At 45.0% G+C, this 17,679-nt stretch overlaps 1 protein-coding gene across 1 annotated transcript in view; it reads right to left on the minus strand.

The window, feature by feature from the left end:
- The window catches only part of LOC134929601 (sodium-dependent neutral amino acid transporter B(0)AT3-like), a 219,403-nt gene that overhangs the window by 164,277 nt on the left and 37,447 nt on the right, over positions 1-17,679 (minus strand). The window contains exon 4 of the mRNA XM_063925188.1: positions 7,810-7,991. Within this exon, the coding sequence (XP_063781258.1) occupies positions 7,810-7,991 (182 nt within the window). The remainder of the gene's footprint in view (positions 1-7,809; positions 7,992-17,679) is intronic.

Genomic DNA, 17,679 nt, shown 5'->3' on the forward strand with positions numbered 1-17,679 from the left:
CATCCCACTGTCGGATTCTCGAGAGATTCGTATCTTATATAAAGAGCCGCGCATTGCTGCCATTTTCACTTGTGCATTGGAGATTGAAAGGAGAGGACGTGGCAGCGTTCTCTCCCTGAAAAGCTCCATATCTGTGCTCAGTGGGCTGCAAAAATCTGTGCTCAGTGTGCTGAAAATATCTACGTTCTCTGCCTGAAAACGCTCCATATCTGTGCTCAGTGTGCTGCAAATATCTGTGGTCAGTGTGCTGCATTGTGGGGACCACCAGTACATAATTATAGTAGTACAGTACAGTAGGCCATTGCTATATCTTGCAGCTCTGTGTCAAGTATACTATCCATATCTGTGCTGCATTATTGTGAGCAGTATATAGTAGGACAGTGCAGCATTTTGGTGACAGCCCACTGGGTAGATGTATTGCCTCCCGCAGCAAGAACAGCAGCGGCGGCACCAGTAGCAGCATCTCGCAAACGCCAACTCTTTCCTAGGCAGGCTACGCTTTGTATCACCGATTTCCATAAGAGGCACACAGCTGAGAACCTCTTATGGAAACTGAGGAACATCATCGCAGAATGGCTTACCCCAATTGGACTCTCCTGGGGATTTGTGACATCGGACAACACCACCAATATTGTACGTGCATTACATGTGAGCAAATTCCAGCACGTCCCATGTTTTGCACATACATTGAATTTAGTGGTTCAGAATTTTTTTTAAAACGACAGGGGCGTGCAAGAGATGCTGTCGGTGGCCCGAAGAATTGCGGGCCACTTTCGGCATTCAGCCACCGCGTGCTAAAGACTGGAGCACCAGCAAACACTCCTGAACCTGCCCCGCCATCATCTGAAGCAAGAGGTGGTAACGAGTTGGAATTCAACCCTCTATATGCTTCAGAGGATGGAGAAGCAGCAAAAGGCCATTCAAGCCTATACATCTGCCTACGATATAGGCAAAGGAGGGGGAATGCACCTGACTCAAGCGCAGTGGAGAATGATTTCAACGTTGTGCAAGGTTCTGCAACCCTTTGAACTTGCCACACGTGAAGTCAGTTCAGACACTGCCAGCCTGAGTCAGGTCATTCCCCTCATCAGGCTTTTGCAGAAGCAGCTGGAGAGATTGAAAGAGGAGCTAAAATGGAGCGATTCCGCTAGGCATTTGGGACTTGTGGATGGAGCCCTTCATTCGCTTAACCAGGATTCACGGGTGGTCAATCTGTTGAAATCAGAGCACTACATTTTAGCCACCGTGCTCGATCCTAGGTTTAAAGCCTACGTTGTTTCTCTCTTTCCGGCAGACACAAGTCTGAACATGTTCAAAGACCTGCTGGTGAGACAGTTGTCAACTCAAGCGGAACGTGACCCGTCAACAGCTCCTCCTTCACATTCTCCTGCAACTGGGGCTGCGAGGAAAAGGCTAAGAATTCCGAGCCCACCCGCTGGCGGTGATGCAGGGCAGTAAGGAGCAAGTGCTGACATCTGGTCTGGACTGAAGGACCTGCCAACGATTACTGACATGTCGTCTACTGTCACTGCATATGATTCTGTCACCATTGAAAGAATGGTGGAGGATTATATGAGTGACCGCATCCAAGTAGGCACGTCAGACAGTCCGTACGTATACTGGCAGGAAAAAGTGGCAATTTGGAGGCCCTTGCACGAACTGGCTTTATTTTACCTAAGTTGCCCCCCCTCCAGTGTGTACTCCGAAAGAGTGTTTAGTGCAGCCGGTCACCTTGTCAGCGATCGGCGTACGAGGTTACTTCCACAAAATGTGGAGAAGATGATGTTCATCAAAATGAATTATAATCAATTCCTCCGTGGAGACATTCACCATCAATTGCCTCCAGAAAATACACAGGGACCTGAGATGGTGGATTCCAGTGGGGCGTATTAATACTCTGTGAGGAAGGGGATGTACACAGTGAAAGGGGAGAGGAATCGGAGGATGATGATGATGAGGTGGACATCTTGCCTCTGTAGAGGCAGTTTGAGCAAGGAGAGACTGATTGCTTCTTTTTTTTGTGGGGACCCAAACCAACCAGTCATTTCAGCCACAGTCGTGTGGCAGACCCTGCGGCTGAAATGATGGGTTTGTTAAGGTGTGCATGTCCTGTTTATACAACATAAGGGTGGGTGGGAGGGCCCAAGGACAATTCCATCTTGCACCTCTTTTTTTTTTATTTATCTTTTTATCATGTGATGTTTGGGGCCAATTTTTTTTAAGTGCCATCCTGTCTGACACTGCAGTGCCACTCCTAGATGGGCCAGGTGTTTGTGCTGCCCACTTGTGTCGCTTAGCTTAGTCATCTAGCTACCTCATTGCACCCTTTTTTTTCTTTGCATTATGTGTTCTTTGGGGCCTAGTTTTTAAAACTGCCATCCTGTCTGACACTGCAGTGCCACTCCTAGATGGGCCAGGTGTTTGTGCCGCTTAGCTTAGCCATCCAGCGACCTTGGTGCAAATTTTAGGACTAAAAATAATTTGTGAGGTGTCAGGTGTTCAGAATAGACTGGAAATGAGTGGAAATTATGGTTATTGAGGTTAATAATACTATGAGATCAAAATGACCCCCAAATTCTATGATATAAGCTGTTTTTGAGGGTTTTTTGAAAAAAAAACACCCGAATCCAAAACACATCCGAATCCGACAAAAAAATTTCAGGGAGGTTTTGCCAAAATGCGTCCGAATCCAAAACACGGCCGCGGAACAGAATCCAAAACCAAAACACAAAACCCGAAAAATTTCCGGTGCACATCTCTAGTTATAACACTGGCATATCACATCCATAGCGGCTAACAGAATGGTAGGAGGGATCAAGACATTCTCAGCCAATAAAGAGTTAATGATAATTGTCATCATCAGCAGTGCAAATTTGCACCAGAGATCAAGCACTTGCAAAAGATGTGCATCAGTGTCTGTGTTCTGGTCTGGCTGATTGTTACCATACACTAGCAATCTACAGCCCTGTGATCTGTGAAATCCAACATGTTGGACAACCTGATTTAACAATCCCAATCGATTTTTCTGTATGTTCGATCTGTGAACTCCATACATTGCAGATTCATTTACACAATAATTAGCAAAATGCCAAATTGCCCCAATGCATTGCTGATGTACGGGGGCCTTAAGCGTATCATTTATAAGAACAAGCTTGCATGCTCCCTCCTACCTGTGTTCTCCATCTTTGAGTGTAGGGAGGAAACTGTGGGGCTAATTCAGACCTGATCACTGTTGTGTGTTTTCGCACAGCGGGAGATCAGGTCTGAACTGCGCATGCGCCGCAGTGCTCATGTGCATGCCAGAGATGCTATCAGCATCTCAGCCCAGCGATTGCCTCTGCCTGATTGACAGGCAGAGGCGTTCACTGGGCGGGAGAGGGCGGGCTGGTGTTTTAGGGGCGCGGTCCGGGCAACGAACCATGCGGGGGGTGGGCCGCGGTGGCTGCGTGACGTCACACGCAGCTGCTGCCACCCGGGATTCGACAAGTAGCTCCCTGCCAGCACGCCGGAGCTGCGCAGGTAGGGAGCTACTTGTCAAGTAGAACAGCATCGCCGCTGTGCGGGGGATGGGGGGGGGGGGGTTAGGGCCTGACGTGCGGGGCGGACTAGTCCCATGCTGGGCGTCCCCCCGAATGTCAGAGAAAATTAACGTAGATGTACTAAATTTAGCACATCTATGATCAACTCTGAATGACTCCCTAAATCTGATTATGGATGGAAGCATAGGACTTTAGTGTGCAGTGTGCATACAGTACACCAGCTCTACATGAGTTCTTCAGTCTGTTCTAGCTTTTGTTTGATTAAAAAAGTTCCCACCAAAATATATATTAAGTCTATGGTACAGTTTGTGCTTGTTTAAAATATAAATAACAAAAATTTTTTTTAATAATAATAATAATAATAATAATAAAATAATAATAATAATAATAATAATAATAATAATAATGATACAGCTCGTGGATTTCTAACTCTCCTATGTGTAGTCAGTTTAAAAAAGTACTGGCAGTCGTACAGGGTTTGGCACAGATTGTTAAAATAAGGACTTATAAAATGATTAAGCAACTTCCATTCCATATAACACAAAAAGCATATTATTTAAATCTGTTGTCCTCTTTTGGACAACACCCACCACCACCCAACTCTCCTGCATAAAGGTCTTCTCCCACTTGTCATCTTAAGCCAGAAGCTGATGCAACTTATACAGTAGCTCGGAAGAAAATTCCTTCGTTTTATTTAGAGATGAGTGGGTTCGGTTCTCCGAGAACCGAACCCCCCTGAACTCCATGTGGTTTACATGGGTCCGAGGCAGCCTCGGTTCTTCCCGCCTGACTCGGAAAACCTGAACGAGGCAAAACGTCATTATCCTGCTGTCGGATTCTCGCGAGATTCGCATTGCATATAAAGTGCTTAGTATCAGTGCTGCATTGTGGTGACCCGTATACTACAGTACAATACTCCAGTGCTGCATCTCGCTGCTCAGTGTCAGTTCTAGTATCCTCATCAGTGCTCAGGATCAGTGCTCATCATCTTGTGCTGCATTGTGGTGACCAGTATACTACAGTACAATAGTCCAGTGCTGCATCTCGCTGCTCAGTGTCAGTTCTAGTATCCTCATCAGTGCTCAGTATCAGTGCTCATTGTCTTGTGCTGCATTGTGGTGACCAGTATACTACAGTACAATAGCCCAGTGCTGCATCTTGCTGCTCAGTGTCAGTTCTAGTATCCTCATCAGTGCTCAAAATCAGTGCTCAGTATCAGTGCTGCATTGTGGTGACCAGTATACTACAGTACAATAGTCCAGTGCTGCATCTCGCTGCTCAGTGTCAGTTCTAGTATGCTCATCAGTGCTCAGTATCACTGCACATTGTCTTGTGCTGCATTGTGGTGACCAGTATACTACAGTACAATAGTCCAGTGCTGCATCTCGCTGCTCAGTGTCAGTTCTAGTATCCTCATCAGTGCTCAGTATCAGTGCTCATTGTCTTGTTCTGCATTGTGGTGACCAGTATACTACAGTACAATAGTCCAGTGCTGCATCTTGCTGCTCAGTGTCAGTTCTAGTATCCTCATCAGTGCTCAGTATCACTGCTCATTGTCTTGTGCTGCATTGTGTGGTGCTCAGTATACTACAGTACATTACTAATAGTCCAGTGTCTTGTGCTGCATCTTGCTGCTGTAGGGTGCTGTGGTAGTGTCCTGTTACTGTGCATAGGTCATCATCATTCCAGTCACAGTGGTATCTGGGGGTGACAGTTCCAGAGGGCTTTTGTGCTGCTCACTACAGTACAGTGTCTTGTGCTGCATCTTGCTGCTCACTGTCAGTTCTCCGTAGTATCATCAGTGCTCAGTATAATCAGTGCTCAGTATAATCAGTGCTCTGTATAATGAGTGATCAGTATAATGAGTGATCAGTATAATCAGTGCTCAGTATAATCAGTGCGCTGTTAGACGTGCGCCTGTTATCCGCCATTAGTGCAGTGGGATTTAGACAATTGATGAAGTTATTGTGTCCCCGGTACCAAATCCCATTTAGATTCCACTTCGCTAGGCAGGCGAATGCGAGATTTTGCCAATTAATTCCAGTGATTTGGACGTAACATTACAGTGATTTTACCAATTAATATCAGTGATTTATAATTATTAATTACAGTGATCTTGCCAAATAATTCCAGTGATTTGGACATATAATTCCAGTTGGAATTGTTGTGTCGCTTGGCTTAGTCATACAGCTACCACATTGCACCTCTTTGACATCTTTGCATGAGGTGCTGTTTGGGGCCTAGTTTTTGAAAAGTGCCATCCTGTGTGACACTGCCGTATGAGTCTATGGGTACTGCTGTATTTGTCCTGGGGTACTGCCATATAAGTCCACCAATTGCATTTTTTTTTTTAAAGTGACTGGAGCGTGCTGGAGATGCTGTCAGTGGACCGAACAATTGCGACCCACTCTTGACATTCAGCCACTGCGTGAGACTACTAGATGGGCCAGGTGGTTGTGTCGCTTAGCTTAGGCCTACAGCAACCTCTGTGCACCTTTTTTCCATCTTTGCATCATGTGCTGTTAAGGGCCTTTTTTTTTATATCTGCCCTCCTGTCTGACACTGCAGTGCCACTCCTAGATGGGCCAGGTGTTTGTGCTGACCACTTGGGTCGCTTAGCTTAGTCATCCAGTGACCTCGGTACAACCTTTTGGCCTAAAAACAATATTGTGAGGTGTTCAAAATAGACTGGAAATGATTGGAAATTCTGGTTATTGAGGTTAATAATACTATAGGATCAAAATTACCCCCAAATTCTATGATTTAAGCTGTTTTTGAGGGGTTTTTGAAAAAAACACACCAGAATCCGACAAAAATTCTTAAGGGAGGTTTTGCCAAAACGCGTCCGAATCCAAAACACGACCGCAGAACCGAATCCAAAACCAAAACCCAAAACCCAAAAAATGCCCGCTGCACATCTCTAGTTTTATTCAATGTAGCTGTGTTGCGGTCATCATTTGAAAAATCTCAACCATTACAACCACACGACAGTGATTTCCTGTGGACAGTAAATCTACCTCTAACTTTCCTTTAGTCTTCAAATAAATAAAAGCATTTATAGAAACCTATAGGAACATTGGGGTTGAATATACTGTATATCTTTTTCATGGAGTTTGCACCACCTACAGTCATGTATTTTTAACGTCAGCCCACAAGTAGCATAAGCAACTTTTTTAATGGGTGTTATTTATACATCCTAGGTGTAGTGGGTACCAGGCCCAAATTAACAATGGGGAGGATGGGACTGCAGCCCAGGGCCTCTGCATAGAGATGGGCCCATAATCTTGACAGCATGACGATCAGTCACCCAGATGGCTACATGGTCAACCATACTGTAAATCAAGTATTCAAATTGTGTTTCGATTTCCCTTTCAAAATTATGCATTTTTTCTTCTTTCAAGTACTTAGGGAGACATTGGGACTGGTAGTATAAGGAGGGGTGTGTGTGTGTGGCCACACCCACACAGCCCTGATCATGGCTCCTCCCCTTCTCATAATATCTCTTTATCATATTCAACCCCAGTCCCATGTGGCCCTTAATCCGGCCCCGGAGGGTGCTAGACAAATTTAAAGGTATTTAATACTGCAAACTAAACAAGTATTACATTATGACATATTTAAGTGTTAGTTAATTAATACCATCATGAGGTCATGCAAGCAGTTCATTGAAAATAATAAATTTATTGAGGGTGGATTAAATTTATTGAGGGTGGATGTTCTGTACGTAATACAGTAAGTGGATCCAACTTTTAGACAATTCATGGGACAATTCACAGCTGCATGCAATTCGGTCATAATTAGACGAGTATTGTGTGCGTGGAAGAGTTGAATGCATTTATGCAGTCTTGGTTTTAAGGACGTGCTAGCAGGGTGTATAAAGGGCTCTACCTGGCATAACGTGTATAAAAGGAGCTCTACCTGGTATAATGTGTAAAAAAGGGGTTCTACCTTGCGTAACATATATAAAAGGGGCTCTACCTGGTGTAATGTGTATAAGGGTCTCTACCTGGCGTAACGTGTATAAAAGGGGCTCTACCTGGTGTAATGTGTATAATGAGCTATATTTTTGCTCACTGCCCGTATTTTGTATTTTGGGTGGAGAGGGGGGGGGGGGGTAAAAGGGAACTTTTGCCCTGGCCGCCACAAAGTCTAAAATTGTCCCTGAATCTATGTGAGCGAACCTCCAGTGTATGGTATTTAATAACTGTGCTTAGCCATAGTATAAAACAACAATCACCTCTGTATGAGATGTCTTTCATGTTTAACGTACCTTTCCTGTAGATTGAATTCCTTTTATAGTGCACAGATATACAGCTCCCCAAGCTGCGACAAGGGACATCACCATCCACCACTGTAATCCTCCATTCTCATTTATGCTTGACGTTGTATTCAATGTTTTTCTGTACCAGAAATAGCTAACAGTACTGCTTCTGCTACACTCTTCGTTGTAACCTACAATAATGACAGTATTTTTTAAATAAGCTGCAGCAAAAGATAATTTTCAAATAATGAACTAATGTATAACATTTAGCTATTTCTCACCGCCATACTGTAGATTTTCCACAAACAGCTACAACAGAATTTACATGAAACAAATCTTGATGCTGCTTTTTGGACAGTTAAAAGACATATGTATATTTTATTGTAATAATTATAAACAGCAAATGATTATTAAAGTGAAAAAAATTAGAAAAGTATTTGCAAAAGTAAACCTTTGTATTTTTTTTTTTAAACTCTTTATTTGTACCAGGAGAGACAAAAAAAAAGTATACAAAACAGATTCAGCTGTACATTTAAAGGTGAAAACCAGTCTCCGTGGAGTATTTCAAGAATTTTTTTCAGTTAACATACAAACAAAAATATCCCGCAAAGGGGGACCACATGTAAGGGAGAAAGAAACAGAGAGAGGTAGAGAGAAGGGGAGAGGGGGGGAGAGAAGAGAAAAAGAAAAGGGCGGGTACAGAAGAAGAGAACAGGGCCGATCCAGGTCATGAGAAGGGAAGTACATCAAATATAAGAATAAATAGTGCATAAGCATGCCTATATAAATACAGACTGATGAGATAGTCATTGTTCAATAACCAAAAAGGTCTATAGAGGTCAGTACGGCACCCAGAGGGAGGGTCCAGGTACAGCATGGCTAGGAGCTCAGGAGACAGGGACAAAAGAGCGACTTGAACATCAATTTGGGGGAGACATCATAAGCAACCAGGGGCCCCAGACGAGTTCAAATTTATGTGGACAGTCATGCAGATAATAAGTGATCTTCTCCATATTGGCAACAAACCAAATATAATTATTCAGGGCAGGGACAATAGGAGCAGTGGAGGCCTTCCAATTCTTAGCAATTAAGGAATTAGCAGCCACAATTATATGGGAAAACAGTCTATTCAAAAGAAGATCAAGATCTGGATACGGACGGGCCAATAGAAATACCCACAGGTCCAGTTCAAGCGCCAATCCAGATAGGGAGTTCAGTATATCGAGTACCCTATGGCAGAAGCAAACAATATGTGGACAGGTCCACCAAATATGGAAAAGAGTTCCCCGCTGACAGCATCCACGCCAACAAACCGAGGTGGCAGAAGGGAACATCCTAGGCAATTTATCCGGGGTGTAATACCACCGATAATATAGTTTATAGGATGTCTCCTTGAGTCGAGTAGAGATGGAACTTTTAGCTATGCCCTCCCGTACCTCCTCCCAACAGGCATCATCTGGTGCGGGACCCAGGTCCCTCTCCCACTCCCGCTCATGGCGAGTCTGCGGTCCCAAGGAAACTCCAACCAACATAGAATAGATCAGCAATATTAGACCTCTACATATGGGTTTTTTAATACATAAAGATTCAAAAGAATAAGATCTCTCAGAGCATCACCTTGAGGTAGGGAGAGAAGGAAGTGGCGGATCTGAAAGTATTAAAAAAAAAAGGGGGGGGGGATAGAGAGGCAAACTTACTTTTGATATCGTCTATAGACATCCAATGGCCTTGGAGGGAAAGATCATATACCACATGAACTCCAGCACTAAACCAAGGTGTGAATCGATAGGATGAAACTCCAGCGGGAAAACCAAGGTTGTCCCAGATGGGTGTAAGGGGGGAGTGGGAGGAGGACAAATTATATTTCGTAAGAGATTTATGCCAGATAGAAAGATTAAATTTAAGAGAGGGAGAACAGTTCGTTAGAGTGAGCTGATATGGTCTGCCCAGACCCCACAGTGAAGCCAATGAACAAAGCCCCAACGATAGGGCTGCAAAATCTACCCAGGCAATAGAGCCTCGGGGCACAAAAGAAGCCACCATTTGACTCAAATGGCTAGCCAGATAATAAAATTTAACGTCGGGGAAACCCCGACCACCCTCAGAATGAGGTAGCGGAGCACGTTAAAAGCTATTCGTGGGGGTTTATCATTCCAAAGAAACTTCACAAATGAGGCCTGGGCATCCCTAAGAACCCTCTCCGGAACCTGTACAGGTAGAGTTTGAAAGAGGTAAAGAAGTTGTGGCATAACTGTCATTTTGAGGGCAATGATCCTACCCAGCCAGGATATGATATGGGACCTCCATTTTGCCAAGTCAGATTTAATCTTAGTTAATAGCCGCGGAAAGTTTTCCAAGTAGAGAGAAGTGGGAAGTGATATAAACTCCTAGGTACTTAATCTTATTGGTCTGCCAACGAAGGTCATAGGCGGACTGCAGGGAGCGTTTGAGATCTCCAGGTACATGTAATAACATAGCTTCGGATTTAAGAAAATTGATTTTATAGCCCGAGAGGGAAACATATTCCTCTATGAGCTGATACAAGGCGGGGAGCGAAGACTGCGGCTGAGTAAGAGACAACAGTACATCATCTGCAAAGAGTGAAATCTTAGGCTCCTGCGAGCCCACTTTCACTCCCCGAATTCCGTCAGAGTTTCGTATCATAGCGGCCAAGGGTTCTATGACCATGGCAAACACCAGGGGGGAGAGAGGACACCCCTGCCTCGTGCCATTGGATAATGGGAAGGGAGGGGATAATATTCCGTTTGTTAGGACCTTAGCTATCGGGGAGGAATAGAGGGCTGAGACTCCTGTTAAAAATTCGGCCGATATCCCAAATGCCTGTAAAGTCTGAAATAAGAAAGGCCATGAGATACGGTCGAACGCCTTTTCGGCATCGAGTGAAAGGATAATAGATGGGGTTTGTCTGCAGTTCAACAATTGAATAAGCTCAATCGCTCTCCTGGTGTTATCTCTGGCCTGGCACCCAGGGATAAATCCCACCTTGTCATAATGTATCAGATCAGGGAGCACACCATTAAGACGGGTGGCTAAAATTTTGGCATAGAGCTTAATGTCCAAATTCAATAGGGAAATCGGCCGATAGTTAGCACAGTCTCGAGGATCCCTGCCTTCTTTGCAGAAAACTATAACTCTGGCCTCCAGCATAGTGCTCAGGAATGGGGTGCCATGCAATACAGCATTAAACACTACTCTGAGATGGGGGACCAAAATAGAGGCAAATTTCTTATAATATGAGGCTGAGAAGCCATCAGGGCCTGGGGCTTTAGAGGATTTGAAATTTCTTAGCACGACAGCAATCTCCTCATCGGTTAGATCTTTATTCAGCTCCGAAGAGGCGGATTCAGACAGCCGAGGGAGGTTAGCCCGATGCAAGAATTCCAATATTAAGGCATCTGGTGGACCGAAGCCTGAGTCAGCTGAGTTTAAATGATAGAGTTTGGAGTAATAGTCCCGGAACAGGGCATGCGTGACTTCGCCAGACTCGGTATGTACTGCCAGAATATTATTCCGTGATCTCTGCTCTCTAAGGCAGGAAGCCAAGATTCTATCAGCTTTGTCTCCCTTCTCGTAGAAGGTCTGATTCAGCCTCTGGAGAGACTTTGCCGTACGCTCTGACAGAGAGAGCGAGATTGCAGATCTCGCCTCCAGCAAGATCTCTAAGTTGGCAGGGGTAGGGGAGAGTTTATGTTGTCGTTCAAGAGTCTGGAGTTTAGTGGAAAGAGAGAGGAAGCTAGCTTCCTGAGTCTTTTTCAACCTAGATGCCTGGCTAATCAAATGCCCGCATAAAACAGCCTTATGTGCTTCCCATAAGGTAATAGGTGAGGTCTTAGGAAGGTCGTTGAGCAGAAAATATTCAGTGAGACAGCCTTTAATCTGGCTAGTGACTTCCGGACTATGCAATAGGGAGTCGTTCAACCACCAAGAGGCAGGAGGGGGACGGGGGGCCAAAGAATGGAGATCAACAGTGATCGGACAATGGTCGGACCATATCATAGGGAGTACACGAGTAGATTTAAGTTTAAAGGACAGGTCTCAGCTGAGTAGGATCATGTCTGTCCTAGAATAGGACTTATGGACAGGGGAAAAATAGGTATAGTCCCTGGTCAGAGGGTCAGTTAATCTGTATGAGTCAAATAGTAATTGGAGTTTCAAAAGATCTAGTAGTGCGATCGATGCCGGGGATGGGTGTTTAGGGATAGAAGGGGAAGGAGAAGGAGGGGAGGATCTATCCAATGAGGCATTAAGAACCTCATTAAAATCGCCTGCTACTATGACTTCCCCCCTACAAAGTCTAGTCAAATGCGAATTCAGACTCCTAAAGAAGGCAGTCTGGTTTTGGTTCGGAGCATAAACATTCACAAGAGTACATAAAACATTATTCAGTTTCCCAATAAGAATGAGCCATCTACTGTACCCGATTTAGCTACATGACTGTCCACCAATTCAAACGTGAGGTGGGCAGCTAACAAGATGGAAACCCCACGTTTTTTTGCATGAAGCATCACAAGCATGAAACGTAAAGGGGTAGGATTTAGACTTTAAGTCCGGGTGAATGGATTTCTTAAAGTGCGTTTCTTGCAAAAACACTATATCACCATTGGCCTGTATAAGGGAGAGAAAAAGCTTGGTGCGTTTGGTAGGGCTGTTCAAACCTTTAACATTATGTGAATAGATCCTAAGAGCCATGATAAACAAATCTTCGGAACGCCTCATATCCTCCCTCCGGACACCGCACCTCTGCAACAAATCAAATTATAATCATCGTAAGATGACATGTTAATCGGCTTACATCAGTATACATCTGGACAAGAAAAGAGAGACAAAAGGGACAAGAGAAACAAAACTTCGGAAAAGTAGGGAAGAGGGGAAGGTTGGGGACCAGAAGAAACCACATCTGGTCTAACGTGCCGGTCGGGAAACAACAGGAAAGGGTCACTAAGTGACAGCAACCGGACTCGGGTATAAGACCCAACTATGGGGACGCAGCCCGGCCGGGCCAGGTACATTGAGAACAGCAGACACTGATTATCATGTGTCCTGAGTCTAGGGACCAATGTTAAAGGAAGAAAGGATTGGACAGAACTTCCTAGGTCCTACTACCGGAAAGGGTAACCAATAGTATATAAGTAACTACCCAGGGCTGCAACAAATAATGCCACGGGCAGAGGATAGCACTAACAAACAACAGTATAAAGAGTGACAATACTAGTACAGAGAGGAACATCTCCCGTAAGGGGAACCCCAGCCCTACACCCACCCAGCATTCACAAATACAATGAGAAAAGCTGAAAATCTAGGCATATATGCCAGATATGGGGAAAACAGGGCCAGTAGTCAAAACGTAAGAAGAGAAAAAGAACATCTCAACAATATATGCATGTGCAGAAACAGCAGAATACAGGGTTAAACTGTAATTAAACACATAAGGCATCAGGTGGGAGGGCCAGCAGAGGCAGGCTTACGAGCAGAGGGTACTCTCGTCCAGTCTCGGTTCAAAGAGCGCCTGGGAGTTGTAGTCAACTCTATGGAGGGGGCCTCGCACGCTCGCTTCGGAGACTCAGATAAGGCTGATGGAGGGGAGAGACCCAGGTTACGCAGGAGTCCTTTAGCTTCAGCCAGATCCCTAGCCGAGTGAAGGCGGTTATGATGCCACACCAGGATGTGAAAGGGGAATTCCCATCTGTAGCGAATGCCATTGTCCCATTGAACCGAAGTAATGGGTCTGAATTCCTTTCTTTTAAGCAGGGTGGTAGGTGCAATATCCTGGAATAGTTGTAGAGAGTGCCCCAGGAATTCTAGCTTGGAGAGCTTCCTAGCCTCTCTAAGAATGTCATCTTTAGCCGAATAGTAGTGGCAACGCAGAATGACATCTCTGGGCTGAGCTGAATCCTGGGATCGAGGTTGGAGAGCCCTATGAGCCCTATCAAATAGGAGATGGTCTTCCGGTGTTGATGGTGAAAGGTGCACAAACAGTTTCTTAAGGTAATCGTGGAGGGATGTCATATCAACGTCCTCAGGGATACCTCTGACGCGGAGATTATTCTGTCACGCCCTGTTGTCTTGATCTTCTTGGCGTTCCAGGAGTAACTGCATTTCCTGCTTTAGGCCATGAATTTCATCCCCCATTCCTTGTTGGAAAGCAACAACGTCATCCATTTTGGACTCTAAGTGCCGTCAGGCCAGCCGTCGCTATGGGAGGTCCGATCACAGGCCTCCGGAGACCAGCGGCTGTTGCCGCGGCAACTGCCATCCCCGGCCCGTCAGGTGGAAGCAGACCGCAGCAGGAACAGAGGCCACGGAGCCCGCCGATCAGCCTCAGAGCCCCTCCAGGCGCTCACTGAGGTCGCAGACGAAACGGGGATGAGAGGAGTGGTGCCGGGAACGGTGAGTGGCGGTCATGCGGGGCGGTCAGAGCGGATCCTCACACTGCATCTACAGCGGGGTTCACCTCTTCCGGGTCCCAGCTGAAGTCTAGACCCCGGCTTCTACCAGGCGCGCAGGCCCCAACCCGCAAGGAGGCAGGAGGCCCCCTCTGGCTCCGGGACCTGACACACCGAGGGCAGGGGCAATATGTGGGGTATAAAGGGACACCAATAAGAGCTGCAATGAGGGTCAAAGAAGGCTCTAAATAAGCAAGATCTCGGAGCTGCACTCAGGCACGTCCGTCCAGCTTGCCTGCCAGGCCACGCCCCCCCCTTTGTATTTTTTAAAAATCTTAATTATTGCTGTATTTTTTATTCATCCAATCAGAATAGATTAGGTAAATAAAAGTATTAAAAACACAGGGTACAGATTACTAAAGTTTGAAAAATTTTAACTGGACAGATTCTAGCTTTCATTTCTCTTTTTAAAAGCTTTGGTAAAACTACCCCAGGGACTTTAAACTGTAATGTTATTCCTAATAACTCTATATAATGGTGTTCCAGTATTGCAGATCACAGACATTAATGATCATTTTTAAACCACCAAAGTGTATACCTGCCCTGTTTTTTATGTGCACATATAGACTATCTATGCTACCTAGGCAGTGGCGCTGAGAGAGGGGGGAGGAGGGTACAAATGACCTGGGCCCAGGTCTGATAGAGGGGCCCAGTGGGGGGCCCAGGTCCACACCTCCTTTGATCAGGCCATGCCCCCTGAAAAATTCTGGGCCCAGCAAGGCTCTTTGCTGCCCTGGCTGGGAGGCATGCCATGCTCCTGTGAGTGGGTGCTTCTGGAGGTGCTTGACACATACACACCAGTTCATGTTCTTTAGAAATATCTTTGTAAAATGAGTCTAATCTACACCAATTTACAAATACTTTGAATACCACTAATTTTAACCTAATTTCCGACTTAAATAATTGCCATTGTTGTGTGTTTTCAACTTTATTTTATATTGGGCTCAGTGTTCTTAGAAATGCACTTCTGTACCAAAGTTAAACTGTAAAGTACCAGAAAGAGTATTATAAGCATGGGATGACGCTTATGTATACAAAGCAATGGGCGTAATTATCTCCCTTATTGTATAATGGCAATGCCTCCTGGCACACAGCTCTGCTTATAGCCCCCAGTGGGTGTGGCCATGCTCACCCCCTACTACTGGGGTTGGTTGTTAGCTTATTGGCCCTGGGAATGAAACACCCCTGAAAATTGTCTTTCTATTCCCTTTTACCATATTATTATAATCTCTCTCCGAAACATGTGTAACACCCTCTAGGGGATGTAAGTAGAATAACACCCGAGTGTAAAATGCAGTTGTATATTGCAGATACTGTGGGGTAAATATACTAAGATGGGCGTTCTATTTAAGATGGGATGTTGCCCACAGCAACAAATCAGATTCTACTTCTCATTTATCTAGCACCTTCTAGAAGATAATATCTGGAATCTGATTGGTTGCTATGGGCGACATCCCATCTTAAATAGAACTCCCATCTTAGTAAATTATCCCTGCATGTCTGAGCGATTTATAGGAAAAAATGGGCGTGGTAAAGTCACGGGACCCAAAAAAGGGTCTGGAAACAGCATCTAGAGTTGCAGTTGGGCCTAGTCTAAAAAGGGGTACAGGTTTTCTCACTTTTGGGAGAGTCATCATAGAGCTGGGGAACAGGGAGGTAGTTCCTATGCAACCTCTCTCCACCCAGGCAATGGAGAAGGACGGGACCATAAAAAAAAAGACCAAGAGAGAGGTAACGGCTCTCTGCCCACCGCAGCAATTAACACCACAATGTGTTGACAGAGGCCCCCAACGATACCTGTAAGGGGGGTCTCCATCACCTCCCAGGCTCATGAGGTGACGTCAGCAGTCAGTCCCAGGCTCCTCCTCCCTGCAGCCGGAAGGACCTTCGGCTGTGTTGCTGGGGGAGGAGGAGTTTGGGTTCCGGGACCACAGGCTGCCTGCACACAGGTATGCTGGAGGGGGTCAGCGTGAGTGGTGCAGGGCGGCGAAATGCAGTGGAAGGATGTGATAAGAAGCCCATAGGCTTCTATAGGGTATCGCCATAAAAAGATGGCGATACCCTCTGCATAGTTAAGCAGGCGAGGGTTAGATTTGGGTTGGTTATTTTGTTTCTGTGCAAGGTAAATACTGGCTGCTTTATTTTTACACTGCAATTTAGATTTCAGTTTGTACACACCACACCCAAATCTAACTCTCTCTGCACATGTTATATCTGCCACACCTGCAGTGCACATGGTTTAGCCCAACTTCTAACAAATTTGCTGCTGCAATCAACTCCGAATTAGGCACACTGCTGGGAGTGTCTGTAAATTTAGAAGTCTCTATACTGCTGTCCCATGCATAGGAAAGAGGGAGCAAACAGAGGTAGATACTGTGCGGTATGTTTGTGACTGTTTGTATATTGCTGGTCCTTAGGCAGCAGAAAGATGCAGACTGTAGTAACACATAAGGAGGGAATAATGCACTTGTGTAGGGGTTTGTCCATTAAAGCTGCAATGAGAAATGTGCTGGAGAACTACAGACACCAGCTGACGAAGGGTCAGATGAAGCTGTATGTGTAAAATGTTTTTTGTAAGACTGTCTATGCCATCTGACATGCCAAGTGTATGAGCCGAAGCGAGAGGAGAAGCCTGCCGCAATATTTGTGTCCTTTAAAGTCACGCGCAGGAGGAGAGAAACAAAGGAGTATATTTTATTAGAGAAAGTCTGGCGCCCAAATCATTTTGGCAAGAACTATTGCTGCATAATCTATATTGTGTCTATATGTATGAAGCCTGCATGGGCAGGGACACCCTCCTCAATTATTGGCCACATCCTGGAGAGATAGCCTGGGGCAGAATGCACCTTGCACCATACCCCACACTGATGTGGGGTTACACATGAAATCACAGTGTTGCTCTGCCCAGAAAAATGAGGTGCACATCCTATATTTAAGTGTAAACATTCAACTAATTTTCTCTGCCTATGCAAACATGTGGTCATCCACAAAATAGCCTTCATTACTGAGATCTTGCAAATCATGGCTCCAAGAACCAATACAACAGTTTATGGTTCTGTTGCTGGAGCTTCTATCTGTGATTGGCAGCTGCAGCCCATTTATGAGGAGGCATGCAGCTCTGTAGTCTGTACCCCCATTATGACATCCATAAATTGATGGCTTTTGTAGATATGACATTTAGTTCTATCATAATGTAATAGGCAGTTAAGGAAAATATTCTGTTAATTGTAAAAGTGCAAAGTAATACATAAAGGAGTTTAGGGTGTAGTTTGTATATATAGTGTGGCTAAGGAAGTTACCCGAAAGCATAATAATTTCTATTAATGAAATCTGTGGAGGCTTCTTTTTCTACATAATTGTTTCAACAAGAGCCATAATTACATACTCCCAACATTTACAAATGCCAAATCAAAAC

This window comes from Pseudophryne corroboree, chromosome 5, assembly GCF_028390025.1.
Source record: "Pseudophryne corroboree isolate aPseCor3 chromosome 5, aPseCor3.hap2, whole genome shotgun sequence".
Classification (NCBI taxonomy): Eukaryota; Metazoa; Chordata; class Amphibia; order Anura; family Myobatrachidae; genus Pseudophryne; species Pseudophryne corroboree.